The following is a 24,100-nucleotide window of genomic DNA, read 5'->3' as shown; positions in this document are numbered from 1 at the left end:
TGTGGGGGGATGGCTGTGCCTGCAGCATGCCGAAGTTCCTGGGCCAGGGATCAAATCTGCACCACAGCAGTGACCAGAGCCACCGCAGTGACAACGGGTCCTTAACCCTCTGTGCCACAAGAGAGCTTCACATTACATTGTTTTGACCCTTCTGTAGTCACACTTCTTGAAATGCAGCTGGGAAGTTTTCTGTGCTCTGTTAAGTGAAGATTTAAGTGATTTGATGGGGCCCACCTGGATAATCCAAGATAACCCTCCCCATCTCAAGGGCTATAACCTTAATCACATTTGCAAAGTCGCTTTTGCCATGTAAGGTAATATATTCACAGGTTCTGGGGAATTGAGCATGGACATCTTTTGGGGGGAGGGGTGTCTCTTATCCTTCCTGTCACAAATTCTATCTCCGGTAGCCCTGCACCACTCAGAATGCAGCCAGTTACAAGAGGCAGAGTTAATGGAGCTTTGTAATTTCTCCAGCATGTTCTCAACTCCTGCTAAACCATGTTATAGACCAGCATTTCTAGTTTAGCTTAGATTAGATAGGGTAGTTTAATCTTATCTTTTTCTATCTAATCTATATTGTATATTTATGCCAGATTTTTTTTCCATAAAGCATGACTATCATATCTTGGGTTCTACATCCCCTTTGACTTTTTTTTTCCCTCTTTTTAGGGCCACACCCATGGCATATGGAGGTTCCCAGGTTAGGGGCTGAATCAGAGCTGTAGCTGCTGGCCTGTGAAATAGCCATGCGGGATCTGAGTTGTTTGTGAGCTACATACACCACAGTTAGCAGCAATGCTGGATCCTTAACCCACTGAGCAAGGCCAGGAATCGAACCCACATCCTTGTGGATACTAATTGAGTTTGTTAACTTCTGAGCCACAATGGGGACTCCCCCTTGACTCTTCCAGTGATGTGTTAATATGGAACAAAATCAGTGATTTTTAGCCTGACATTTCTGACCTCTCTCAGACTAGTAGCCAGCCTCTTTCTCCGAACTTGCCTTTCTTACCCTGTGAGTTTCTTGGGTTTACTCTGAGCCAGCACCCCTGCTATGCTGCTCCTATTCAGGCAGCTCCCTTTGCCCAGTATCCACCAAGCTCTCAACTTCCCAGATCCCTCCTTCCTGATGCTGTTGATACCCTTTCTCTTCAGAAGCCTCAGAATTGGAGTGTATTTAACTTCATGGTTGTCCTCTGTATATTTTATCTTTAAAGAAACTGCTCTGAGGGAAGCAGTTAGTGAATGGTGGGATCTGGAGTGGAAGGGTGCTAAGATTTCCTCTTTAGGCTGTTCTCCATGACTCATCTACCTGGTCCTCCGTGTCCACTGCTAATTCTCCTGGCTATGAACATAAAGCAGATGGGAAGTGATGCCTCCAGTTTTTCTGAGGAAGGGGGGGGACTCGCCAGTGAAAGCCTGGGTGTCAGGAGAGACACATTGGCCATCCTTCTTCTTGCCACACCTCTGGCTCTTCAGTGCCTGCCCTGGGCTTGGACCTTTCATTCTGGGACCAAGCAGATTAAATCCAATCTTCACAGGGCAAGACATTTTATTTTATTTTATTTTATTATTTTTATTTTTATTATTTTTTTTGTCTTTTTAGTTATTTCTTGGGCCGCTCCTGCAGCATATGGAGGTTCCCAGGCTAGGGGTCGAATCGGAGCTGTAGCCACCGGCCTACACCAGAGCCACAGCAACGCGGGATCCGAGCTGATTCTGCAACCTACACCACAGCTAACGGCAACGCCGGATCGTTAACCCACTGAGCAAGGGCAGGGACTGAACCCGCAGCCTCATGGTTCCTAGTCAGATTTGTTAACCACTGCGCCATGATGGGAACTCCCCGGGCAAGACATTTTAGATTTTCTGAAGGTCTCTTTGTCTTTCTGCTCCTTTCTGTCAGGCTGAATATCCCACTTCATAGGACAGGTTCAAAGAACTCAGACTCACAGATTTGTCTCCTGCCCAGATATAGGAGTTGTCAGCATTGTAGAAATGTCCCTTTGATGGGTTCAGTCTGAGTGTTGTCCCTGCCACCCGAGGTGACCTGGTTGAGGTTGGAGCCATGTCTTGCTACAGTTTTGTGAGCAGAATGACTGAAGGCAGGTAGATGTAATGCTCCTGCAGCAGCATGTGCACCTCTGGCTCTTGATTTCTGCAGTTGTCTGCAGCTAAGTTTCTCCCAGGACCCGACTTACTTGAAGGGGCTTCTTTTGCCTGGAAGGGGCTCCATGTGCTTCTGGAAAGCTTGACTCTGAATCTCAGTCCAGGTTACAGTGATAATATACCTTATGTTACAATGTTGTATATCTGTAGGCTGCTAAGTCTTTTCTATAGAAAGGCCTTTCCTGACCATCTAGCAAATCAGGAGGTCCCTGCCTGGTAGTGCCTATATCTCATCACTCAGCGCGTTGCCTGGCATAGGTTAGACACCCACTGATGGGAATGGTTGTTGAAGCCAGAAGCAGGGTCCACATGCACACACAGTAGACACTGTCATTAGTCTAGCAAAGCCTGTTGCTCAAATTCCTGGCTATGCTGCTTACACTTGCCCTCTAGGAAGGCTGTCCTGGAAGAGCTCTGTTCCAACCCTTTGGGCTTCTGATTATGAGGTACTCTAGTCTGGGTGCCAGAGGAGAGGACCCACAAATGGTAGAAGCCTGGTCCCTGCCCAGAGTGCTCCCCCTCTGCTGACAGACACTTGTTAGCTGGTTAGACCTGTTTTTGCCCCACTGCCCACAGTCAGCACCCAGGCTTAGAACAACACAACAGCCTCCCTACTTTTCTCAGTGTCTTTTTTTTTTTTTTTTTTTTTTTGCTTTTGCTTTTTAGGGCCTCACCCGAGGCACATGGAAGTTCCCAGGCTAGAGGTTGAACTGGAACTACAGTTGCTGGCCTATGCCACAGCAACGTGGCACCTGAGCCATATCTGTGACATGCACCACAGCTCATGGCAATGTCAGATCCCTGACCCACTGAGTGAAGCCGGGGATAGAACTCGTATCCTCATGGATACCAGTGGGATTCGTTTCTGCTGCTCCACAATGGGAACTCCCTCTTGTTTTCTTTATTCTTTTGCTCTCTTCCCCCCTAAAAGAATGATACTAATACCCAATAATCTGTCAGACCATTACTTTCCAGCTAAACTCCTTTGATAGTTTTCTGCACTTCTGAATAACTTGGTACAAACATTTGGGAGGATGAGATATTGGGTGAGGTGCCAGCCAGCTTTTCTAACTTCATTTATCTCACCTGTGTGTGGGCAAGCCCCCTGCCCCAGTACCTTGGCTCCATTTTATATATTCCTCATCAGAATGCTGCCATCCTGGCCTTTGGGAGTGTTAGCTGGCTGTTCTCCACAGTATCCTGTGGCCCTGGCCTCCTTGTTCAACCCTTCTGTACCCTTCTGTGGGATCTCGTCAGGTCCAGTTGGAGGAAGACCATCTGTAGTTCACTTAACTTGGGAAGGATCCTAACTGTGTAACCTGTTTCCTGTTTCCATTGTCTTTTTTTTTTGCTTTCAAGGGCCGACCTGTAGCACCCAGTGTCTTCTAAAATAACATTGTATTATAGAGCTCCTCTGTCATCTCTTATCTCCATCATCATCAGAATGCCCCCCCCCCGAGTGGCACAGTGGGTTAAGGTTTTGGCATGGTTACTGCTGTGGCGTGGGTTTGATCCCTGGCCTGAGAACTTCTACATGCTTTGGGCATGGCCAAAAAAAAAAACCCCTTCCCCCTACCCCCCAGGGAAATTGCATCCTGATTGTAATGTGTAGGCATTACGGGAGGGCATTCTAGATGTTCCGGGTGTGAGAGAGGAACCATTGTATTTCTTTCCTAACATTGATGTTAAACTTATTTCCCAAGTTCTTTAAAACTGTGGTGTATTAGGTAAAGAACATTGCTTAACAAGTGTTTCTTTCTTCCTTTTTTTTCTTCCCTCAGGCTCAAAGATTTGGAAAGACATAGTTTAACAGAAAAGGTAATCTCTACCTTAAACAAAACTTATTGTCAAATGTAACTATTGGACAGATACTCTAGCTCATAAAAACAAGTTTAAGTGGAATTGACCTTTTCCCTAAAGTTTTGAGGGTAACTTGGGCGTTTTTGTCTAATGTGCTGTATTAATATGCTATTCTTAGTAGGCTTTTGGTAACTCAATGAGTTTCCCAGTCTAGGTTTCATACAATCAAGTCTGGATTGTAAGTTGTCCTGGTTACCCTGTTTTTGAAAGCATAATTTTGGTCCAGTATACCATTGTGTGTGTTTTCATCTCAATCTGCCCATTTTTCACTACTCTGGAGATGGTGTGACATGATCTTAAAGGAAGCATCACAAATGTGTTTTGTGAATATTTCATTTTCTTTTTCGCTGACTTAGCATTGCCTGCCATTCAGTCATTGTTATGTGACCAGGTAGTATAACTATTTGTGTATTAGGCCCCTAGTTAATAGCTTGGGAGCATGGGGACTTCTAAACCTATATCCTTCCCTTAGGAATGCGTGAAGGAGAAATTGAATCTCTTGCATGAGTTTCTGCAGACAGAAATAAAGAATCAGTTATGTGACTTGGAAACCAAATTACATAAAGAAGAATTATCAGAGGTAAGTATTCAGCATCCTGGTGTCTAGAAATTTCCTCTCATGTAACCTGTCTGTGACCAGGGAGGCAGAATAATCCCAATTCTCCTTGTTACCTGACAGTTATAAAGGAAACACATGTTTCCTTGTTCTCTCATTGCCACTTGTTTACATTCACTGCTACTTAAATTATCCTTTCCTGCTGTAGGAGGGCTACCTGGCTAAAGTCAAATCCCTTTTAAATAAAGATTTGTCCTTGGAGAACGGAGCTCATGCTTTCAGTCGGGAAGTGAATGGATATCTAGAAAACGGGAGCCAGACAAGTGGTGAGGACCGCAGAGTGGAAATGGCAGAGGAAAACAAGTCCCCCAAACCTGTTTCCAAACTTGGCCCACCCCGGAGAAGCAAGTCAGATGGAGAAGCAAAGTGTAAGAGCACTTGACTTGTCTGACCTTGATGGAGACCGGTACCACCTAAGGGGACAGTTAGACTTGGAGCCATAGGTGCCCCCCTGCCACGGACAGTGTTTCTTGTGTATACTTCTAACTAGCTCGGATATATACTCCCTTCTTTTTAGGGCCACACCCATGGCATATGGAGGTTCCCAGGCTAGGGGTTGAATTGGAGCTGTAGCCACTAGCCTATACCACAGCCACTGCAAACCAGATCCAAGCCGCACCTGTGACCTATACCACAGCTTACGGCAATGCCGGATCCTTATCCCCTTGAACGAGGCCAGGGATAGAACCTGCATCCTCATGGATACTAATCAGATTTGTTTCCACTGAGCCACGATGGGAACCCCTCGATGTATACTTTAAATTTTGTCTTTGACCAAGTTATAGAGCATTAGATCGCCAAACTTGGCTGAAGTTGAGGTGGAAGTTAACAGGGGTTACTAATAGTTATTACGTCTAATTGATATACTTGTTTTAGCTAAACAGTTATTCTTAGACTCTCCCAATTGGTAGTCAGAGTTGACTCTTTGGAATTTTTATTTGGAATTTTTAAATAAGAGCATGGGGCTTTAAGAACATGGGACTTGAGCTCAGGTCAGGGTCTTGGCCACATCGTCTCGTGAGAATACAAGCAGAGGTTGTTTCCTTGTCTGTCTCAGGATTGGGCCCCTCGTATAAGAGCTAGTGTTAAATGGCTCAGCACATGGGCAAGTGCTAATTGGCTGATTTTTATCAAGATGGTGGTTGCTTAGAATAAGAAGAGAAGGATACTTAATCCTCAGAACCTGGTCTCTGCACCAGCTTGGTAATGCTGAAGAACTGTACCTTCGCTGTGAACTTTTTCATTCATAGTGGCTTTTTTTGTTTCCTTTTCTTTAAGCAGCCGAAGTCTCATCTAGTCCCAGGATTACAAGGCAAACTACCAGGCAGACCACCATCACATCTCATTTCACAAGGGGGTCAGTATATAATGAATGGACAGCCCCCCTTTTAGGGGCCAACTGTTTTTGGTAAAACACGTATAGAATGCGTTGGGTGTAACCTAGTAATCCTTCCACATTACATAGGCTTTCATTTTGAACTTTGGTTCATCAGACATTCACGAACGTTTCTGAAGACCTCGTCCATTTTTACTCTTAGCAGAAACTTCAAATACATGTACACAAAATTACTGAAGGTAGTAAAGAACCCCTGAGTACCTTTCACCCAGTGGCAGCAGTCAACAGCTCCTGGCTGTCATTTCTTCTTATACCCCTATGTGCTCCAACTGAATTCTTGCAAATGGATTACAACTCCATACACACCCATGTTGCCCCAGTTGGATTACTTTGAAACAAATCAAACATGTTATCCATAAATATTTCATTATATTTCTAGATGACAAGGTCTCTTTGAGTTTTTTATTCATATTTTGCTGTAATTGCCTAAACTTAGCAAGTGGTCTTTTTAAAAAGACAACTATGACTTAAGCCTTATAATGTAACTGTCCCTTACTACCAAATAATACATAGCAGTGTTCACACTTTCCCACGTGTAAGAGTTTGGTTGATTTTAAGTTATATAGAGTCCTTATTTTCTTGCCGTTTATTTAAAGAAACTAGGTCATTAGTCTAACAGTTTCTAGATCTGACTGCATCATTACAGTGGTTAATGTGTTCCCTTGTCTCCAGTTTCCTGTAAACCGGTAGTTAGGTCTAGAGATGTGATCAGATTCAAGCTTTTTTTGAGACTTGACTGGTGGTGTGGGGCTATCCAGAGGCATGTAATGTCTCTTCAGTGATGCTAGTAGCTGTTGATCAAAATCTAGATCCATGATTTCTTAAGGTTTGCAAAATGGTGGTATTCTAAACCTGTCCTTCAAAGAAACATTAGACCCGAAGCCTCTTTTAACCTGTTAACAACGAGGGCTTCTCCTTGGAGGGAAGAAAGTACCCATGCAGTAGATCTTCCTAACAGAGGGTACTCTTGGTAGGGAGAGATGTTAAGTTATTTCATGCCCACTGGAGGTCTAGGGTCTGGCCAGGCTAACAATTGGCTTTACTGTGTGTGACAGCCCTGGCAAACGGAAACCTGAGGAAGACACTGCAAAAGCAAAACCAGACAGTCCTGTCGAAGAAGAAGAAAAAGACCAGGTAAGGCTGGCATTGAAGTTTCTTTTTTCTTTTCTTTTTTTAATCACATCTGTAGTTGTATAATCATAACAATCCAATTTCACAGGATTTCCATCCCATAACCCAAGCACATCCCCCCACCCCCAAACTGTCTCCTCCAGAGACCATAAGTTTTTCAATGTCTGTGAGTCATCATCTCTTCTGCAAAGAAGTTCAGTCTGTCCTTTTTTCAGATTCCACATGTCAGTGAAAGCATTGGATGTTGGTGTCTCATTGTATGGCTGACTTCACTTAGCGTGATAATTTCTAGGTCCACCCATGTTGCTAAAAATGCCGGTATTTCATTCCTTTTAATGGCTGAGTAATATTCCATTGTGTATATGTACCACATCTTGATCCACTCCTCTGTCAATGGATATTTAGGTTATTTCCATGTCTTGGCTATTGTAAATAGTGCTGCAATGAACATTGGAGTACATGTGTCTTTGCGAGTCATGATTTTTTCTGGATAGATGCCCAGGAGTGGGATTGCTGGATCAAATGGTAGTTCTATGTTTAGTTTTCTGAGGAATCTCCATACTGTTTTCCACAGTGGTTGCACCAATTTACAATCCCACCAACAGTGTAATAGGGTTCCTTTTTCTCCACACCCTCTCCAGCACTTATTGTTTGTAGACTTTTTTTTTTTTGTCTTTTGTCTTTTTTGTTGTTGTTGTTGTCGTTATTGTTGCTATTTCTTGGGCCGCTCCCGCGGCATATGGAGGTTCCTAGGCTAGGGGTTGAATCGGAGCTGTAGCCACCGGCCTACGCCAGAGCCACAGCAACGCGAGATCCGAGCCGTGTCTGCAACCTACACCACAGCTCAAGGCAACGCCGGATCGTTAACCCACTGAGCAAGGGCAGGGATCGAACCCGCAACCTCATGGTTCCTAGTCGGATTCGTTAACAACTGCGCCACGACGGGAACTCCGTTTGTAGACTTTTTGATGATGGCCATTCTGGCTGATGTAAGGTGGTACCTCATAGTGATTTTGATTTCTCTAATAATGAGTGATGTTGAATGGTATTGAAGTTTCTTAACTCTGCCTTATTTTGGTGCACTTGCTAGTAATGGTGAACTTAAACTTGTTATGTCCAAATGGGCTTAAAGTGAATGAGAAGGTTTTGGAACACATGCCTGGACCCAGGGAGTTAGACGTATATCACAATTGGACCCAAGAGCTCAGCAGGCCCCCAACTTCAGTCTGTTCTCTGCCATCTACCTTCCTACCTCTCTAGCAGTCAAGATTTGACAGTCAGACCCCAGATAGGACGTATCTAAAACATTTGTTTCTGATGTTAGATAAATTCCTTTCCCACATCTAATTTCTCTTTTAAAGGAAGGTTGTCATGTTACATGTATTATAATAATGCTGCATAGACTTTAGTAGTTTGTTGTAGGCTAATAAAGAAAATGTCCATCTCTGGCACTGTCCTATGTGATTTGAGGGGCAAACTTAGAAAATACTAGATGTTCAGACGCCAGCTATTTTAGTTCTGCCATAGGATTAGCTATGTAAGTTGGGAAGTCTGTTTACAGGTCGGGAATAGATGCCTTCTTGCTACCTGCTAAAGATGATTATCCATGGTTGACTCTAAGGCAGCGTTTCTCAGCCAAGGTGTTGACTTTTGGGGGCAAATAATCCTTTGCTGTGGGGTGTCAGTCCTGCACATTGTAGAGTGCTGAGCAGCTTCTCTTCACCTCTGCTCACTAGATGCCACTAACATTCTCCTTCTCCCTTCTCAGTTGTGACCACCAGAATCACCTTCAGACTCATATGACCATATGTCCCCTGGGCGGGGGCAGAATTTCCCTAAGTGAGAAGCACTGGACTCAAGGCTACCGGTATCATTGAGGTAGACTTGAGATCCTGTTGTAAGACATGCTGATTCTCCTGTTTTATTCTTAGAAATTGGATGTCACTGTTTGTGGTCTTTGTTCAGATGTCTGTAGTTGGGTTTGGTTGGTTTCCCACCTATGAGTGGGTAGTCTAAACAGGGAAACAGCTTGTCCAAGTGACATGGCCAAGTTTCTCGCCTCCCAGGAAAACATGTCACAGGGGAAAGGAAGTTGACTCTTACGATACCGATAAGTCTATTTTTATAAATGTACCAGTTCTAGAGTTGTTTCTTGCACGCTAATCTTTTGGAGGGCTCACATAGCCTTTTCTGGCTTCTAAAGAAACAAATCAGGGCACTGTGTCCCAAGCAGGAAGCAGTTTCACTTGCAGTGTGTGAGGCCTCGGGGACTGTGAGGAGTAACACTGGTAGGAATAGGGTTTGTTGGAATGTACTAGAGTAAGATTAGGTGCACGAAATCGGTGCTATTGCATGGTATTGGTTGGATAAGTACTAATACAGAGGGAATCTTTAGTCAACTTAAAAGTTGAGATTTTACTGTGTTTTGAAAAAAGGGGTATTACATGGCATTGGTGTAACGGTGCAAAAGGCTGTTTAGTACCTAGGGTCACTCCTCCTTCCTGACCTTCCTTCTAGAGACAAGCATTTATCAGCTTCTTCTATATTGTTTCAGATTATGTATATATACTAGTTAACATAGTATAACATCTATTTTAGAGTTCTTGAGAGAAGTAGAACCAGTGATAAATATGAGATAAACTTAAGCAACTGATTCACATGATTTTAAGCTGGCAAAGTCTGAAATAATGCAGGACAGGCCAACAGGCTAGAGACCCAAGGGAGAGTTTTTGTAGCTCAAGTCTATAAGGCAGTCTGGAAGGCAAAATTTTACATAGATGTGTACATGCAGATTTATATATACATTCCATATAATAGGTTCTATGTAACTCACCTGACATTCTCCAGTGGTAGTTTCTCACATAACTAATACAATAGCAAAATCAGAAAATAGACTTTACCGATTTTATTCATATTTCGTGTTTTCATTATACATGTATAGTCACATGTATGCATGCATGGGTTCTTGTAATAACCTCCACCTCAAACAAGACGCAGATCTGTTTCATCACAATATTTTTTATCCCTTTAAATACATAGAGATATCCTAGAGATGGCAAGTGTTGTGAATGTGAATGAATACGCTAATGCACTATTTACCTGAGATGACCTGGGGTCCAGTTTAGCTTGTCATCATCACTTCCTAATGTGAATCCCAAACTACCACTTTGCTTTTCTTCCTAATATTAAAAGAAGTCCTAACATGAGATGGATCTTTGATTTTACGTAGCAATTAGGCAACCTCTAGCACAGATATATGCAGGGCCAACTCCTGGGCCTCCCCTTTGTTTTGAGGGTGATGGGACATCAGTACCAGACTTATGGTTGCCCAGATCTCCCCCAAACCCAGATTACCCCCACCCCCATTTTTAACCATATCAAATGTGTATAATACTTTAACTCATGCTTTTGGTTTTGATCTTGTTTTAAAATGAATATTCTTGTCTTTTTCTCTTCCCTTCTCTTCACATAGGAGGAAAAGAGACGTAAAGTTACATCCAGAGACTCGTAAGAATAATATACCTTTTTGTTTTGTGCAATATAATTTTGATTACTGAAAAGTACTATTCCGAAATGTTTTAAAGAGAACTTTATGCAGAACAGAAACAGCCTCAGACTGTGAACAACTTATGGTTTCCAAAGGGGGCAGGTGGAGAAGGGGAGGGATGGACTGGGGTTTGGGGTCGGCATATGCATCCTGAGGTATATGGAATTAGCGGCCAACAGGCACCTGCTGTATAGCAAAGAACTCTACCCAGTACTCTGTGATCTATGTGGGAAAAGAATCTGAAAGAGAATGGGTGTGTATATGTATAACTGAATCACTTTGTTATACAGCAGAAATGATGACAACATTGTAAATCAACTACAATAAAACTAAAAAAATGAAAAGAAAAATAAAAACTTTATAGTGAGTTATAGGGTGACATAGGTAGCTTAAGGATGCCAAGTATGGGGTCAGATTATTAACCTTTTGATTCAAGTACAATTTTCATTGCCAAGAATGAATTGAGAACAACTGGGGAAATTGTTTGCAGAACGATATATAAAGGTCATAGTAAGTGCCTGTCAGGGCTTCTGAGATGAAAATTGATTTGGGGGTAGGAAGGAAGACCTTATGAAAACTGCTTCTGGGGAGGAGTCCCTGAGAGTCATCCTTTGGGTATGTTATTTTGCTTGACAGAGTTGCCGGACTGCTCCCTACAGAAGAACCGGAAAGAGTAAGACCAGGAACTCACATGGAAGAAGATGATAAAGTAAAGCCTGGTCACCTCTGAGTTTGTCACTTCCACTTTAGTCTGAGTTCGCATTTGGTTTTAAGAACGGGGTGGGGAAACATGTAGGAACAGAATGACTTTAATGATCAAAATAACCTTAGGAGTTGCCTGGTGGCCCAGCAGTTAAAGATCTGGTGGTGTTACTGCTGTGGCTCAGGTTACTGCTGTGATGCGGGTTCACTTCCTGGTCCAGGAACTTGTGCACACTGTAGGCACAGCCAAAAAAACAAAATGATCTTGACTTTGGCTAAAATGCTCTTCAAACTTTTCTGCTGATTCTCTATGTGGAAGGTGGGTTATGCAGCTCTAGTGATAGTAAGTACATCAGTAGTAGGCCCAGAGATCAGCTGGACCTCTGATCCTAGAACAACCAATCAGAGCTTCGGTCTATCCCCTTGCCTTCCTGCCCCTCTTCCCTTGAGATCTTTATGAAGATCTCATTCTCAAACACATGAGGTGCTAAAATCCTATAGCGTCATCCAGATAAAAAGGTGCATTCTTAAGATTAGACCCATTCTTTCCTCAGACCCCTAGCTCCTTTGTAAACTCAGAGTTTGTTTCTGTGAAATACAAATGTACCACCAGAGCAGATAAGAAAAAAAAAAATTGGGGGTCTAATACAGGAAGCTTTACCACTGGACAGCACTGCCTATGTTACAAAGGGCTGACATTGGGCAGTCACAGGGGGTGAAACTATATTGATCCCCTTTGGGTTTTAAGACATTGGTTAGAATTTTCTTGGAAATGTGAATGGAGCGCCTGTTGCAGAGGATGAGTGTTTGTTTTGTTCTAATGGGGGAATCCACTAAAGTATGATAATTACCGATAAGTACGATAATTGTTGAATCACTTGATGCTTAAAAGTAGTCTTGGAGTTCCCGTCGTGGCGCAGTGGTTAACGAATCCGACTAGGAACCATGAGGTTGCGGGTTCGGTCCCTGCCCTTGCTCAGTGGGTTAAGGATCTGGCATTGCCATGAGCTGTGGTGTAGGTTGCAGACGCGGCTTGGATCCCACGTTGCTGTGGCTCTGGCGTAGGCCGGTGGCTACAGCTCCGATTCAACCCCTAGCCTAGGAACCTCCATATGCCGCGGGAGCGGCCCAAAGAAATAGCAAAAAGACCAAAAAAAAAAAAAGTAGTCTTTAATCACTTCCTTACCCTGATCCTACTTCAGATTAGCAGCAGTTAACGGTTGGGACACATGTTGAATTCGTTTTGAGAACAGGCATTTCTAGTGGGCTAGCTCCATCACCACCTTTCCAAGAAGGATCTTTGGGCAAGATTGAATCTCCTTTCTGTGGCCAGACTTCCAGGATCTCTTCTTGGAGTAGGAAGGTCTGCAGTGTGTTTCGACATCACCAGTGTTTGTAATCCCCTTACAAAGTGTGTGGGGTTCTTGAGGCTGACCTCTCTGGATAGGTGTGTTTAGCTCTCTAAATTCAGGCTCAAACAATTTGTTGTCCATGTTTGAGACAGAGCTCTTGTTGAGTTTGTCATTCTATTTTGTGTGTGTGTGTGTCTTTTTAGAGCTACACTCACAGCATATGGAAGTTCCCAGACTAGGGGGTCTAACTGAGCTGTAGCTGCCAGCCTACAGCACAACAATGCCAGTTCTGAGCCTCATCTGTGACCTACACCACAGTTCACGGCAATACCATATCCTTAACGCACTGAGTGAGGCTAGGGTTTAAACCTGCATGCATGCCAGTGGCGTTCGTTACTTCCGAACTCCTTTATTTCATTCTTTTTTTTTTTTTTTTTGTCTTTTTGCTATTTCTTGGGCCGCTCCCGCGGCATATGGAGGTTCCCAGGCTAGGGGTCGAATCGGAGCTGTAGCCACCGGCCTACGCCAGAGCCACAGCAACGTGGGATCCAAGCCGCGTCTGCAACCTACACCACAGCTCAAGGCAACGCCGGATCGTTAACCCACTGAGCAAGGGCAGGGACCGAACCCGCAACCTCATGGTTCCTAGTCGGATTGTTAACCACTGCGCCACGACGGGAACTCCTATTTCATTCTTTTATTAGATTTCTAGTTATCTATGAGATTGTCAACACTCAGTCATGACAGGTGATAGTATTTTACCCCCAAATCCCTCTTAGACAGTAGGATTGAGAGTTCATTTCCTGCCCACTTAACCCTGCCAAAGAGATTTATTATCTTGAAGGAAGAGAATCTTTACACCCACCAACTAGACTGTAGCTTAGGTTTAGGTATTTTATTTCCATAAAACTTTTTAGTAGGAGGTCCCATTGTGGCTCAGCTGGTTAAGAACCCAACACAGTGTCTGAAGATGGGGGGTTGATCCCTGGCCTCACTTAGTGGGTTAAGGATCTGGTGTTGCTGAGAGCTGTGGTGTAGGTCACAGATGCGGCTCAGATCCTGCATTGCTGTGGCTGTAGTGTAGGCTGGCAGCTGCAGCTCCTGTTTGACCCCTGGTCTGGGAACTTCCATATGCCACAGGCGTGGCCTTAAAAAGGAAGAAAAAATCTTCCTAGAAAAGGTCAGAATCAAATGGGGAAAAAATTGACTAGTCCTTTCCCCCCCGCCTCCTTCCTTCTCCTTAGGAAGAAAAGAGACTCAGAAGTCAAACCAAAGAACTGTAAGTATAGTTAACATGCCTTGTACTTTGTGAAGCTTGTTGCTAAAATAAGTGTTCTGGTAAAAATAATGAATTGGACAGCATAAAGTGCATTGATCACACATGTAATATGTGGTTTACTTGTGCTTCACCACAGTGAAGGCTGAGGTCAGCTGAGGTTTAGCTGACCTTCACCCCAGGCCCTTCCTCAGTGGTGCTTATACAGCAGTTTGTCTGGTGGTTATAGGGTATCGAGCAGCTGTCTCTTTGCCGTGGCTGCAAAGATGATGTATAACAAACTGCCCCAAAGCTCAGTGACCTATGATAGTAAACATTTTTTGAACTTATATGTGGAGCTTAGTGGCCACCAGCTGATCTTGGCTAGGCTGACCTGCTTTGGCCCCAGCACTTGGCAGCCTGGGTGCACTGTCACGGCAGTGGCAGCATGTGAGGGCAGAAGTGGAAAGGAGCCCCTGACATGCAATGGGCTGAAGCAGATGTTGAGACTGGGTGTCCAGGGTGGTTGAACCAAGTGGCTGGGTGCTGGCAGGAGAAGTGAAGATACCCCTTGTGCATTCGGCTTGCCAAGGTTGCTGGTGCAGGCCATACATCAGGCCAGCTTGCAAACCCGCATAGGAATCCAGCTCTGGCAGGATTCCCACCAGGTTACAAGAAATCAGAAGAGCCATGTGTTTTTGCTTTTTTTTTTTTCCTTGTGGTATTTTTGAACTACTGCGTGTCTTGGCAAAATGCATGTGAGGTCTTGATGACACTTATGAGATCATTAAGTTCTGAAGTAGTAAATGCCTTTTGGGTTTTTTGCAGTGAAGACTTGCCCTATAAGTCTGGGGAGGAGACCATGCTTTAAATGGAGTCAGGGCTCTCTGAACTGACTATTTTGTTTTGTGGCAGAACACCTAAACAGAAGATTAAGGAGGAGCTAGACAGAAGCACGAGGCCTGGAGGAGCTCAACCTGAAACGAATGAAGAAGACAAAGTAAGACTGACTTACTTAACTACCTGATCCTTATATTCCCAGTTGGTTGGGAGAAATGGCATGGGGTAGGGGCTCTGCATTCAGACCAGCCCTGCCTCCCTAAGGGGTGGGTCTGAGCAGTTATCTGCTGCGCCTTGCAGGGGTTGGTGGTTGTCACCCCATGTCAGTGCTTGATACATAGTGAGTGTTATCTATTTATCATAATGGTGGCAAGAGCCCAAGTGTGCCTTGATTTAGAGGTGTGGAACCAGTTTCTCTTTAGAGCCTCTGCATTGAATGGCCTAAACATGTCACCCCACATACATGTGTCATCACGTCTGTGCTGCCTTACCAGCCAGTCTCCTGAGTTCTTCTGAGTTCAGCTCCTCCCATCCCCACCAGCTTCCCCACTTTAGCTAAATGAATACGCTTAAACCCTAAAATGTTGTACTTTGAGCCGGGTGGGCCAGTGTAGAAGTATTCGGTGGCAGGCTTATCCACAGGGCTACCCTGCTCCCTGAGCACTGGGAGCAGTTGGTGGCGGGGGGGCGAGCGGGGGAGGTGGAATACATGTGCTGGGGGCCACAGCACAGGAATCTTATGTCCTTATAGCACTTTGGTCCCTAAGAGAAGACTGACTTGGGTAGTCCCAGGGTCTGTCTGAGGTCTAGAGAGCAGAGCCTGAGGTCAGACTTACTGGGTTGTGAGCATTTCTTCTTCCAGCCTGGCCGGCAGTGGACACCCCTTGTTCTGTGGCAAGTGATCCTTTCAGTGTCGCCTCCAGCTTGCGCTAAAATCTTACTGTCTCTCACCTTTTCTATTTGGACGTTTGTTACCTTACTGTCAGCACTTGCCTGGGATCCCTTCACATCTAGAGAGATCTTAGTGCTGGTGTTGAACCATCCATTCTCGGCAACTGGCAGGAGTTTTAGACCACACATTTGCCTCATGGCAGGAGAGAACAGAAGGATCAAACACTGGATTTTGTCTAGTACTGTTGAATTTTCTATTTTATTTTAGTCTTTTCCAGAGCTGCAACCGTGGCATATGGAGGTTCCCAGACTAAGGGTCTAATTGGAACTGTAGCCACTGGCCTACGCCAAATCCACAGCAATGCAGGATCCTAGCCGTGTCTTCGACCTACACCACAGCTCACGGCAACGCTGGATCCTTAACCCACTGATTGAGGCCAGGGATTGAACCCGCAACCTCATGGTTTCTAGTCAGATTCTTCAACCACTGAGCCACGACAGGAACGCCAATTTTCTTCTATTTTAACTTGTATATCTCTTGCTTTATAAAGGTGACATATATCAGACAGGTATTTTTTGTATGCAGGCTCAGCCGTTTTTAATGAGTTGGTGACCAAGTTGGATTTCTATTTCTTTGCCATACTAGATTCCAAAGTTTAATGTTGTCAGTCCCCCCACTCCTGCCGTCCCTGTCTATATGACATCTTCACCCCTCACCAAGTGATAGGTGGAGCTGTAGGCATTTTGGCCAAGATAAGCAAAATGACTATAATATTATGTTAAGCCACCTTAGGACAGAGGTTGGTAAACTAAGATCCAAAGACCCTCTGCTTATTTTCATAATTGGAACGCAGCCATGCCATTTCACTTACATATTGTTTCTGGCTGCTTTTGTGCTCTAATGGCAGAGTTAAGTAGCTATGACAATCTTCTGACTTGTAAATCTGAAACTGTGTTTTTGGCCTTAGTCTGCCAATTCCCGGTCAACTGTTTATAGACATTAGGGACCCGAGTTAAAATTTTTGAAGCCTCACCTCTACTCGGGTCTACAACCCGCCTAGATTTCTCCTGTTCTCTTGTTCCACAGTGCTGCAGTCATTAACTGTTACTTTGGGGTTTTGTCTCAACTCTTGCTTGGAAACTAATTCCCCCCCCCTTATTTCTCCACCCACACTTTCCCCCTCTCAGGATGAAAAGAGGCACAGAAGTCAACCTAAAGATCTGTAAGTGGTTAAAATGCTTGCGCTTTTCTGCTATGCTTTATGTAATTTAAATTACGAAAGTAACTGTTGGAGACCTGTGACATAGAGGTTTACAGGGAACTGCTTGTGCTGTTGGAAGCTTGGATCAGTTTGAGTGGGGTTGGATAAGAAATCAGGTTACCTCTGCCATGTGGGTCACTGCCACCCGCCCTCCCATCCCTGCAGTCATGTGTCTTAGTTTCCAGACCTCCTCTCATCAGGACCCACATGTGAGGGGTCACATGGGGCTTCCAAAGGCCTTGTTTCAAGATTACAGGTTAGCGATGTGCCTTCAGAGCCACTGTGACAAAGGGACTTCCTTTTTTGGATAGGAAGAAAGTGTCTGTTCATCAGTTCTCTTCTGAATATTTTGCTTTTCTTGAGGGAGGAATTAGTTTGTCACTTTTGATGTGAACTAGCAATTTAGTTTTATGTGTGTTTAAAGCTAATATTTGGCTAATTTGTTTATTCAATAGAGCTGGCAAACGGAGACCTGAAGAAAAAGAACCTGAAAGAATAAAACCACAAGTTTCTGATGAGAAAGATGAGGATGAAAAGGTAAGGCCTGATTTTTCAGTCCTACTGTTTCATATATCCCATTGGCTGGGCTATGTTAAAGTGATATTAAAAAAATTTTTCTAACATTCAGACGTAGCCAAAAGTAGGCACAATGGGGCAGCAAACCCTCAGTTCTCAGTCTTCAACAGTTATCAACCCGTGACCAGGAGTGTTTACCCACGCCTTGCTCATTCTCCTTTCTCTCCCTCACAGTGATGATAAACAAATCCCAGACATATTACTGAAATGTTTATAGAAATGCCTCTAAAAGGAAAGGAATCTTTTTAAAACATTACCACAATGCCATTACCATAACACAATATCAAAATCTAATCTGTGGTGGAGTTCTATTGGGGATCTGGTGTCCCTGCAGTGGCTTGAGTGGTGTGGGTTCAATCCCAGGTCCAGGCATTTCTGCATGCCTCGGGAACAGCCAAAAAAAAATCTTATGTTCAGATTTCCCTGATGATGTCCATTTTGTTCTACAGTTTGATTCAGGACCTCAACAAAGTCTGTGCAATCTACTTGCTTGCTCTTTGTCCTCAGTGTGTCATCTCCAGTTTCACCTCTCTCCTCTTACTCATTTATGGAAGTAGCCAGCTCACCAGTAGCATTTGCAGGTTCTCAGGTTTGGCACCTCCCTTCAGTCCTATCTCCCACAGACTGGTCATTAGTTCAGAGGCTTTACCAGAGCCAGGTCTCTTTGGTTCCCAGAGGACTTCATACCGGAAGGCAGGGTTGTTTCTTTAAGGTGTGAGGTGACCATTGGTTTTAGTTGCTGTCTGCCTGGTGTATCCATTATAAAATTGCTTTCAGCTTTGGAGTTATGGCACAATGGGTCTAAGGTTTCAACATAAGAATTTGGGGGGAGATGCACACAACTCCATCCATGGTTCTCCTCATCAGTTATATACTTGAGGTACCACTTGTACAGGAAAACTTTAGTTTGAAAAAGAAAAAACAAAAACAAAAAACTGGTCTCTTATGAGTCTTTCAAGGAAGTCTTTGGTTATAAGAATTTTGTTGACAAGACTAGATACTGGAGATGGCTTTGGTCCTACTGGTTCTTTGACTGCCTTCCTTCTTCCAACTAGGTTTTGTGATAGCCGTGTGTGTGTGTATACACAAAATTCTTAACTCAGAGTGCCCTGGTGGCACTGGGTTAAGACCTGGGTTAAGACCTGGCATTGTCATTGCTATGGCTTCGGTCCCTGCTGTGGTGTGGGCTTGATCACCGGCCTAGGAACTTTTGTAGGCTACTAGTGTAGCCAAAAGAAATAATTCTGAGGCAGTAGCCAGATGTAAAATACTTTTTTTTTTACCCTTTACTCTTTTGTTTTCTCCCTTTAGGAGGAGAAGAGACGTAGAACTACATACAAAGAACCGTAAGAACTTATTTTTCTCTTTCTACAAAGCGCATCATTATAGTAAAATAGCTGTCGTAGAAAGAGTGATAAAGAGGTTTTTAGTGAATTCCTGGAGCAGCCTTAGTTTAGTATCTGGCTTGTGAGCACAGGCCCAAGATACCCTAATTCTGCCGTGTGAGGCAGGTCCCCTCCGTTTAGTAAAGACATGCTTGTGACCTCATGCCTGGCCCCTTCATGTGACAGATGGTGCTCATCTGTCTAGATTAGGTATCACATTAAGATCCTGATAGGTTCTGAAATGGCTTAAAAAAAAAAAAAAATCTGCTTTGTTCCCAGAACTGAGAAGAAACTGGCTCGAACCAAAACGGCAGTAGTGTCCACCAAGGTAAATGTCAATCTGGGAATAAAAGTAGTTGTGCAACACTAGTGGGACTGCTTAGAGCTGCTTTCTGAGCACTGTCTGTGTTCATGCTCCACAGGCCGACCCTCTGAAGTGCGTTCAGTGTGGACAGTACCTGGATGATGCTGAACTAAAATATGAACAGCATCCTCCTGATGCAGTAAGTTTCAGCTCTGTGTTCAGCCTTCTATTTCTGTCTCTCATGCCTCTACCTAATGGTCCGATGTCTCTCAGGTAGAAGAGATACAGTTGTTGACAAACGAGAGACTGTCCATCTTCGATGCCAATGAATCTGGCTTTGAAAGTTACGAAGCTCTTCCCCAACACAAACTGACCGGCTTCAGGTAACTGATGTGCTTCTGCTTCGCTGTAACAGGATGCTTCCAGAAAGACAGCCAAGTTTTTAATAACCTAGTAAAGTTTTTAGCACCTAACCCGCAATGTTAAGCTGCTAGTCCTTCATGGATAAGGGGCACAAAGCTGGTAGACGTGTAGTAGATCTTTCCTGGGGTTTGTTACTAAAACTGCATATGTTAGGGAATTCCCTGATAGCCTAGTGATAAAGGATTTGGCATTGTCACTTCTGTGGCTTGGGTTTGAGCCCTGGCCCAGAAACTTCCTCATCCTACAGTCATGGCCAAAAAAAATAAACATGTATATACATGTTAGATCTTCTGTAGAAACATTCTCAAAGGTTATTCATTCAAATGAGGGCCAGCTGTGTGCCAGGCCCCTGGTTTCATGGAGGCAGAACAAAAATTAAGCCTGTTAGGTAGTAACAACTTTGACAAATGTGAAAAGCAGGGAGAGTAGGTGGGAGAAAGCTGTTCAGAATGGAGGGGGAGGGACTTGAGCAAAGAGCTTGGTGGCATAAAAACAAGCCGAGGGGACAGTGAGGGAAAGGCATTCAGGAGGAGGGAGCAGCAGGTAGAGGCTGGGAGGTGGGTGATGGGCTGTGAAAGGCTAGGTGATCAGCTGTGTGGCTGGAGTAGGAGTGGGGGTGAGTGGTAGCAGATGTGGTCAAGGAGCAGGAGCCCGGGGAGGGGACTAGATTCTGCAGGGCTTTGCAGGCGATGGCAGTGATACTGGGGTTTCCTGGGTGGAGGTCCATGTGCTTGGACTCTACCTTTGGCAAGGCTCAAACAAGCCTGTGACCAAACAGAGTCCCTGTGCTCTCCAGCTCCCTTGGTTCAGTTCTCTCACCACCACTGGAGGTGTTTCACTTTGCTTCTTTGTGGGAAGTGGCCTGGCTCCGGGACCAGCCTGTGTCTCCTTACAGGCCTTGGCACATGCTTTTCCTCTTCTTGGACAAGAGTGGTGGGAGTGGCAGGACTGCCTGTTGTAAGCCTTATGTGGCGTTGTTTATGGCCAGCCTTTCTGACACTCCTGTCCCACAGCGGGTTGGGGGCCTCTGAGTCCAGGGAAGCCCAGTATGTTTCGTTTATGGTATTCTATACACTCACTGTGGTTGGTGCCATCTCCCACCCCCCACCATCAGGATCCTGATCCGTACTGTGATTTCTGTCCATCTATCAGGAATCCCCTGGCTCAAACTCTGCCTGACAGCATAGATGAAGCATACTATTGGCTCACTGATGTTCACAGCTTCCCTGTGGCATTCTGGGACAGAGGCTCAAAAGAACCAGGGCCTGGAGCTGCTGCAGTCATGAACATCAGGGCGGTGGGGACTCTTGGTCACCTCAAGAACAGGGTCTGCCATAGACTCATTCATATAGGTTGGGAGGGTGGCAGTAAGGACACGCTTCCCAGGAATGATGGACATGTCTTTTAGCATCAGGCTACTGCAGCCAGACCACCTGGGTTAGTTAGGGACTCTGTTTACTTCTGTACTTGGGCCGAAAGTAGCATGTGGAGACAAATCCATCCTGTGAACCTGCTTTTGGGACTAGTCATGTCACCTCTCCTGAGGGAGCCCGAGGACACCCCATCAGGCTGGGCAATGTATCCTCCCCTTCTGTGTGGCAGGTTTTTTTTTTTTTTTTTTTTTTTTTTGTCTTTTTGCCTTTTCTAGGCCTCTCCCATGGCATATGGAGATTCCCAGCCTAGGGGTCTAATCGGAGCTGTAGCCGCCAGCATACACCATAGCCCCAGCAACGCGGGATCTGAGCCATGTCTGCGGGATCTGAGCCATGTCTGCGACCTACACTATAGCTCACGGCAACACCAAATCCTTAACCTACTGAGCAAGGCCGGGGATCGAGCCTGCAACCTCATGGTTCCTAGTCGGATTTGTTAACCACTGAGTCACAACGGGAACTCCCCGGATCCTTACCTTCTGTGGGTCCGCAGCGCCCTACTCTCCCTTGATGTGTGTCCATCTTTCCTGCGTCCTCAAGTCCTGAGAGCAAGCTGTGACCCATGTCTGTCTACCATGCCTGGTAGAGGAACTTCAAAGTCACGTTTAAAGTGTTTAAAAATTTTAGGAAATTCCATGAGAATTTTTGGCTTCCAAGGGCTGAGGCTGTGTAAGTGTGATGGAGCTGGTCTCAGACCTACCTGAATCCCATGCGACCTGTCGAGGACTCTCAGGGATAGCACAGCACCTCTGGTGCAGAAGGGTGGTCCTCGAGGTTGGCATGGTCCACACAGAACCTCCCACCCCATCATGTTAAGTTTGGCATCCTGCTTAATGAGGTGCATTCTCTCAAATATCAAAAAGCATCTCTAGGTAGTAGATGCCCTTCAACTTGAGACTTCACCCCCAGAGGGAGGTGGAAGTCCTCCTTTCCCATGTCCTTGATGCCCCTTGCTTTTTATTCTGTTACATGATATGCTTTAAATTATCTTTTGAGATGAAAGTCATAGAACAAAATCAAATATGAAATATTGTGGAAGTTCTTGTTGTGGCTCAGCAGGTTAAAAACCCTACATACTATCCGTGAGGATGCAGGTTCAGTCCCTGGCACTGCTCAGTGGATTTAAGGATCCAGCATTGCCATCAACTGTGGTGTAGGTCGCAGATGTGGCTTGGAGTCTGCATTGCTGTGGTGAAGACCAGCAGCTGCAGCTCCGGTTTGACCCCTAGCTTGGGAACGTCCATGTGCCGCAGCTGTGGCCCTTAAAAAAAAAAAAAAAATTGTGAGTAAGCAAACCCATAGAAACAAAGCAGATTGGGATCAGTAGTTGCTGGGGTTGGGGAAGGAATAGGGAGTGATAGCTTAATGGATGTGAGGTTTTATTTTTGGCAACAAGGACATTGTGGAGCTGGAGGTTATGGTTGCACAACTCCGGATAGAATGTGCTTGAAAAGCCAGTGTTTCTCTACTAGCAACTCACCGAAGGGGAGTGTACCTAGTGGCTCCCCTGTGAGATTTCCTGTCATCCCACTGTCTTGCTTATCTCTGTTTGTTGTCTTTTCAGACTCTTAGACTTTTGATGCGTGGGTGGGCAAATCAGGGAAAGCTGTCTGGGTGAAAGAACATGTGTTCTGGCAGCCAAGTAGATAACTGAGGCTAGTAATTGCATGTAGTCCACCTTGTGTCTGAGCTTGACTGTGCTTGGACCCGCCTTCGCTGGTCAGCAAGTAAATGCTCTCTCGCCTGTCTAGCGTGTACTGTAAACGTGGTCACCTGTGCCCGATCGACACTGGCCTCATCGAGAAAGATGTCGAGCTCTTCTTTTCTGGTTCAGCAAAGCCAATATATGAGGATGACCCGTCTCTTGAAGGTAAATGGAACATTCCAGATTGTTTGGGACAGATAAGTTTACAAACAACTCTCAGAACAATATTCAGCTGGGACTACCACCTCTTAAAGTTAGGGCTTGAAAGCTGTACTGTGAACAGCTACAAGCAGACTGGCTCTGATTAAGGACTGCCAGGTCAGCTGGTAAGAGATGACACCTCGGGTGGGCCTTCAGTGCCACTTTGACATTTTGGGTTTTTGAAAGTCTACTTCTTTCAGGAAACTTTCTCCCCTCTTTTAGGTGGTGTTAATGGCAAAAATCTTGGCCCCATAAATGAATGGTGGATCACTGGCTTTGATGGGGGTGAAAAGGCGCTCATAGGCTTCAGCACCTGTAAGTATGTGACTACTTGAGGATTGTTCTGGAATCTGAAAGGGGCCTTTGCTCCTGTTCCCCAGGGGGTATGGGGTAGGCTCTGGAAAGTCTCATGCTCACTTGACTGTGTGGGAAGCACATCAGGTTTGACTGGGATGGCCTCTCATGAGTTACAACTGGCCCTGGAACTGAACCTCCAGTATAAGAGCAGGTCATGTTCTTACACCTCAGACCCAGACCGAATTCCAAGCACCACAGACGAGCTAAAGAAAAGCCACTTGGCCAGTTTTGTTCTCTAGCTGACTCGGACAGGCCCCTTCTGAATGAGCTAACTCTGATTGTACTTCATGTGTTTTGACATTGGGTATGGAACGACACTTAGATGTTCCATAAGCCTCATCCCTACCCTTGGCCACTGTAGCTGCCATCAGGTTCAAACCACTTTTTTAAAATGTTTGTTCACTCCAGGAGTTCCCGTCGTGGCGCAGTGGTTAACGAATCCGACTAGGAACCATGAGGTTGCGGGTTCGGTCCCTGCCCTTGCTCAGTGGGTTAACGATCCGGCGTTGCCGTGAGCTGTGGTGTAGGTCGCAGACGTGGCTCGGATCCCGTGTTGCTGTGGCTCTGGCGTAGGCCAGTGGCTACAGCTCCGATTCAACCCCTAGCCTGGGAACCTCCATATGTCGCCAGAGCGGCCCAAGAAATAGCAACAACAACAGCAAAAAGAAAAAAAAAAAGACAAAAGACAAAAA

At 45.0% G+C, this 24,100-nt stretch overlaps 1 protein-coding gene across 10 annotated transcripts in view; it reads left to right on the top strand.

The window, feature by feature from the left end:
• The window catches only part of DNMT1 (DNA methyltransferase 1), a 58,801-nt gene that overhangs the window by 16,595 nt on the left and 18,106 nt on the right, over positions 1–24,100 (top strand). For 5 of the 10 annotated variants that reach the window (XM_005654828.3, XM_021082042.1, NM_001032355.1 and 2 more), the window contains 17 exon segments: positions 3,954–3,990; positions 4,505–4,612; positions 4,797–5,016; positions 5,927–6,005; positions 7,100–7,178; positions 10,648–10,682; positions 11,359–11,431; positions 14,021–14,055; positions 14,947–15,031; positions 16,951–16,985; positions 17,480–17,561; positions 18,912–18,946; positions 19,265–19,313; positions 19,408–19,488; positions 19,563–19,672; positions 22,897–23,015; positions 23,274–23,366. In XM_005654828.3, the coding sequence (XP_005654885.1) occupies positions 3,954–3,990; positions 4,505–4,612; positions 4,797–5,016; positions 5,927–6,005; positions 7,100–7,178; positions 10,648–10,682; positions 11,359–11,431; positions 14,021–14,055; positions 14,947–15,031; positions 16,951–16,985; positions 17,480–17,561; positions 18,912–18,946; positions 19,265–19,313; positions 19,408–19,488; positions 19,563–19,672; positions 22,897–23,015; positions 23,274–23,366 (1,355 nt within the window). 10 annotated transcript variants of the gene reach the window in all.

This window comes from Sus scrofa, chromosome 2 (assembly GCF_000003025.6).
Source record: "Sus scrofa isolate TJ Tabasco breed Duroc chromosome 2, Sscrofa11.1, whole genome shotgun sequence".
Lineage (NCBI taxonomy): Eukaryota > Metazoa > Chordata > Mammalia > Artiodactyla > Suidae > Sus > Sus scrofa.
Note: the sequence above shows the minus strand (reverse complement) of the source record. Positions and strands in the feature narration are given on the sequence as shown.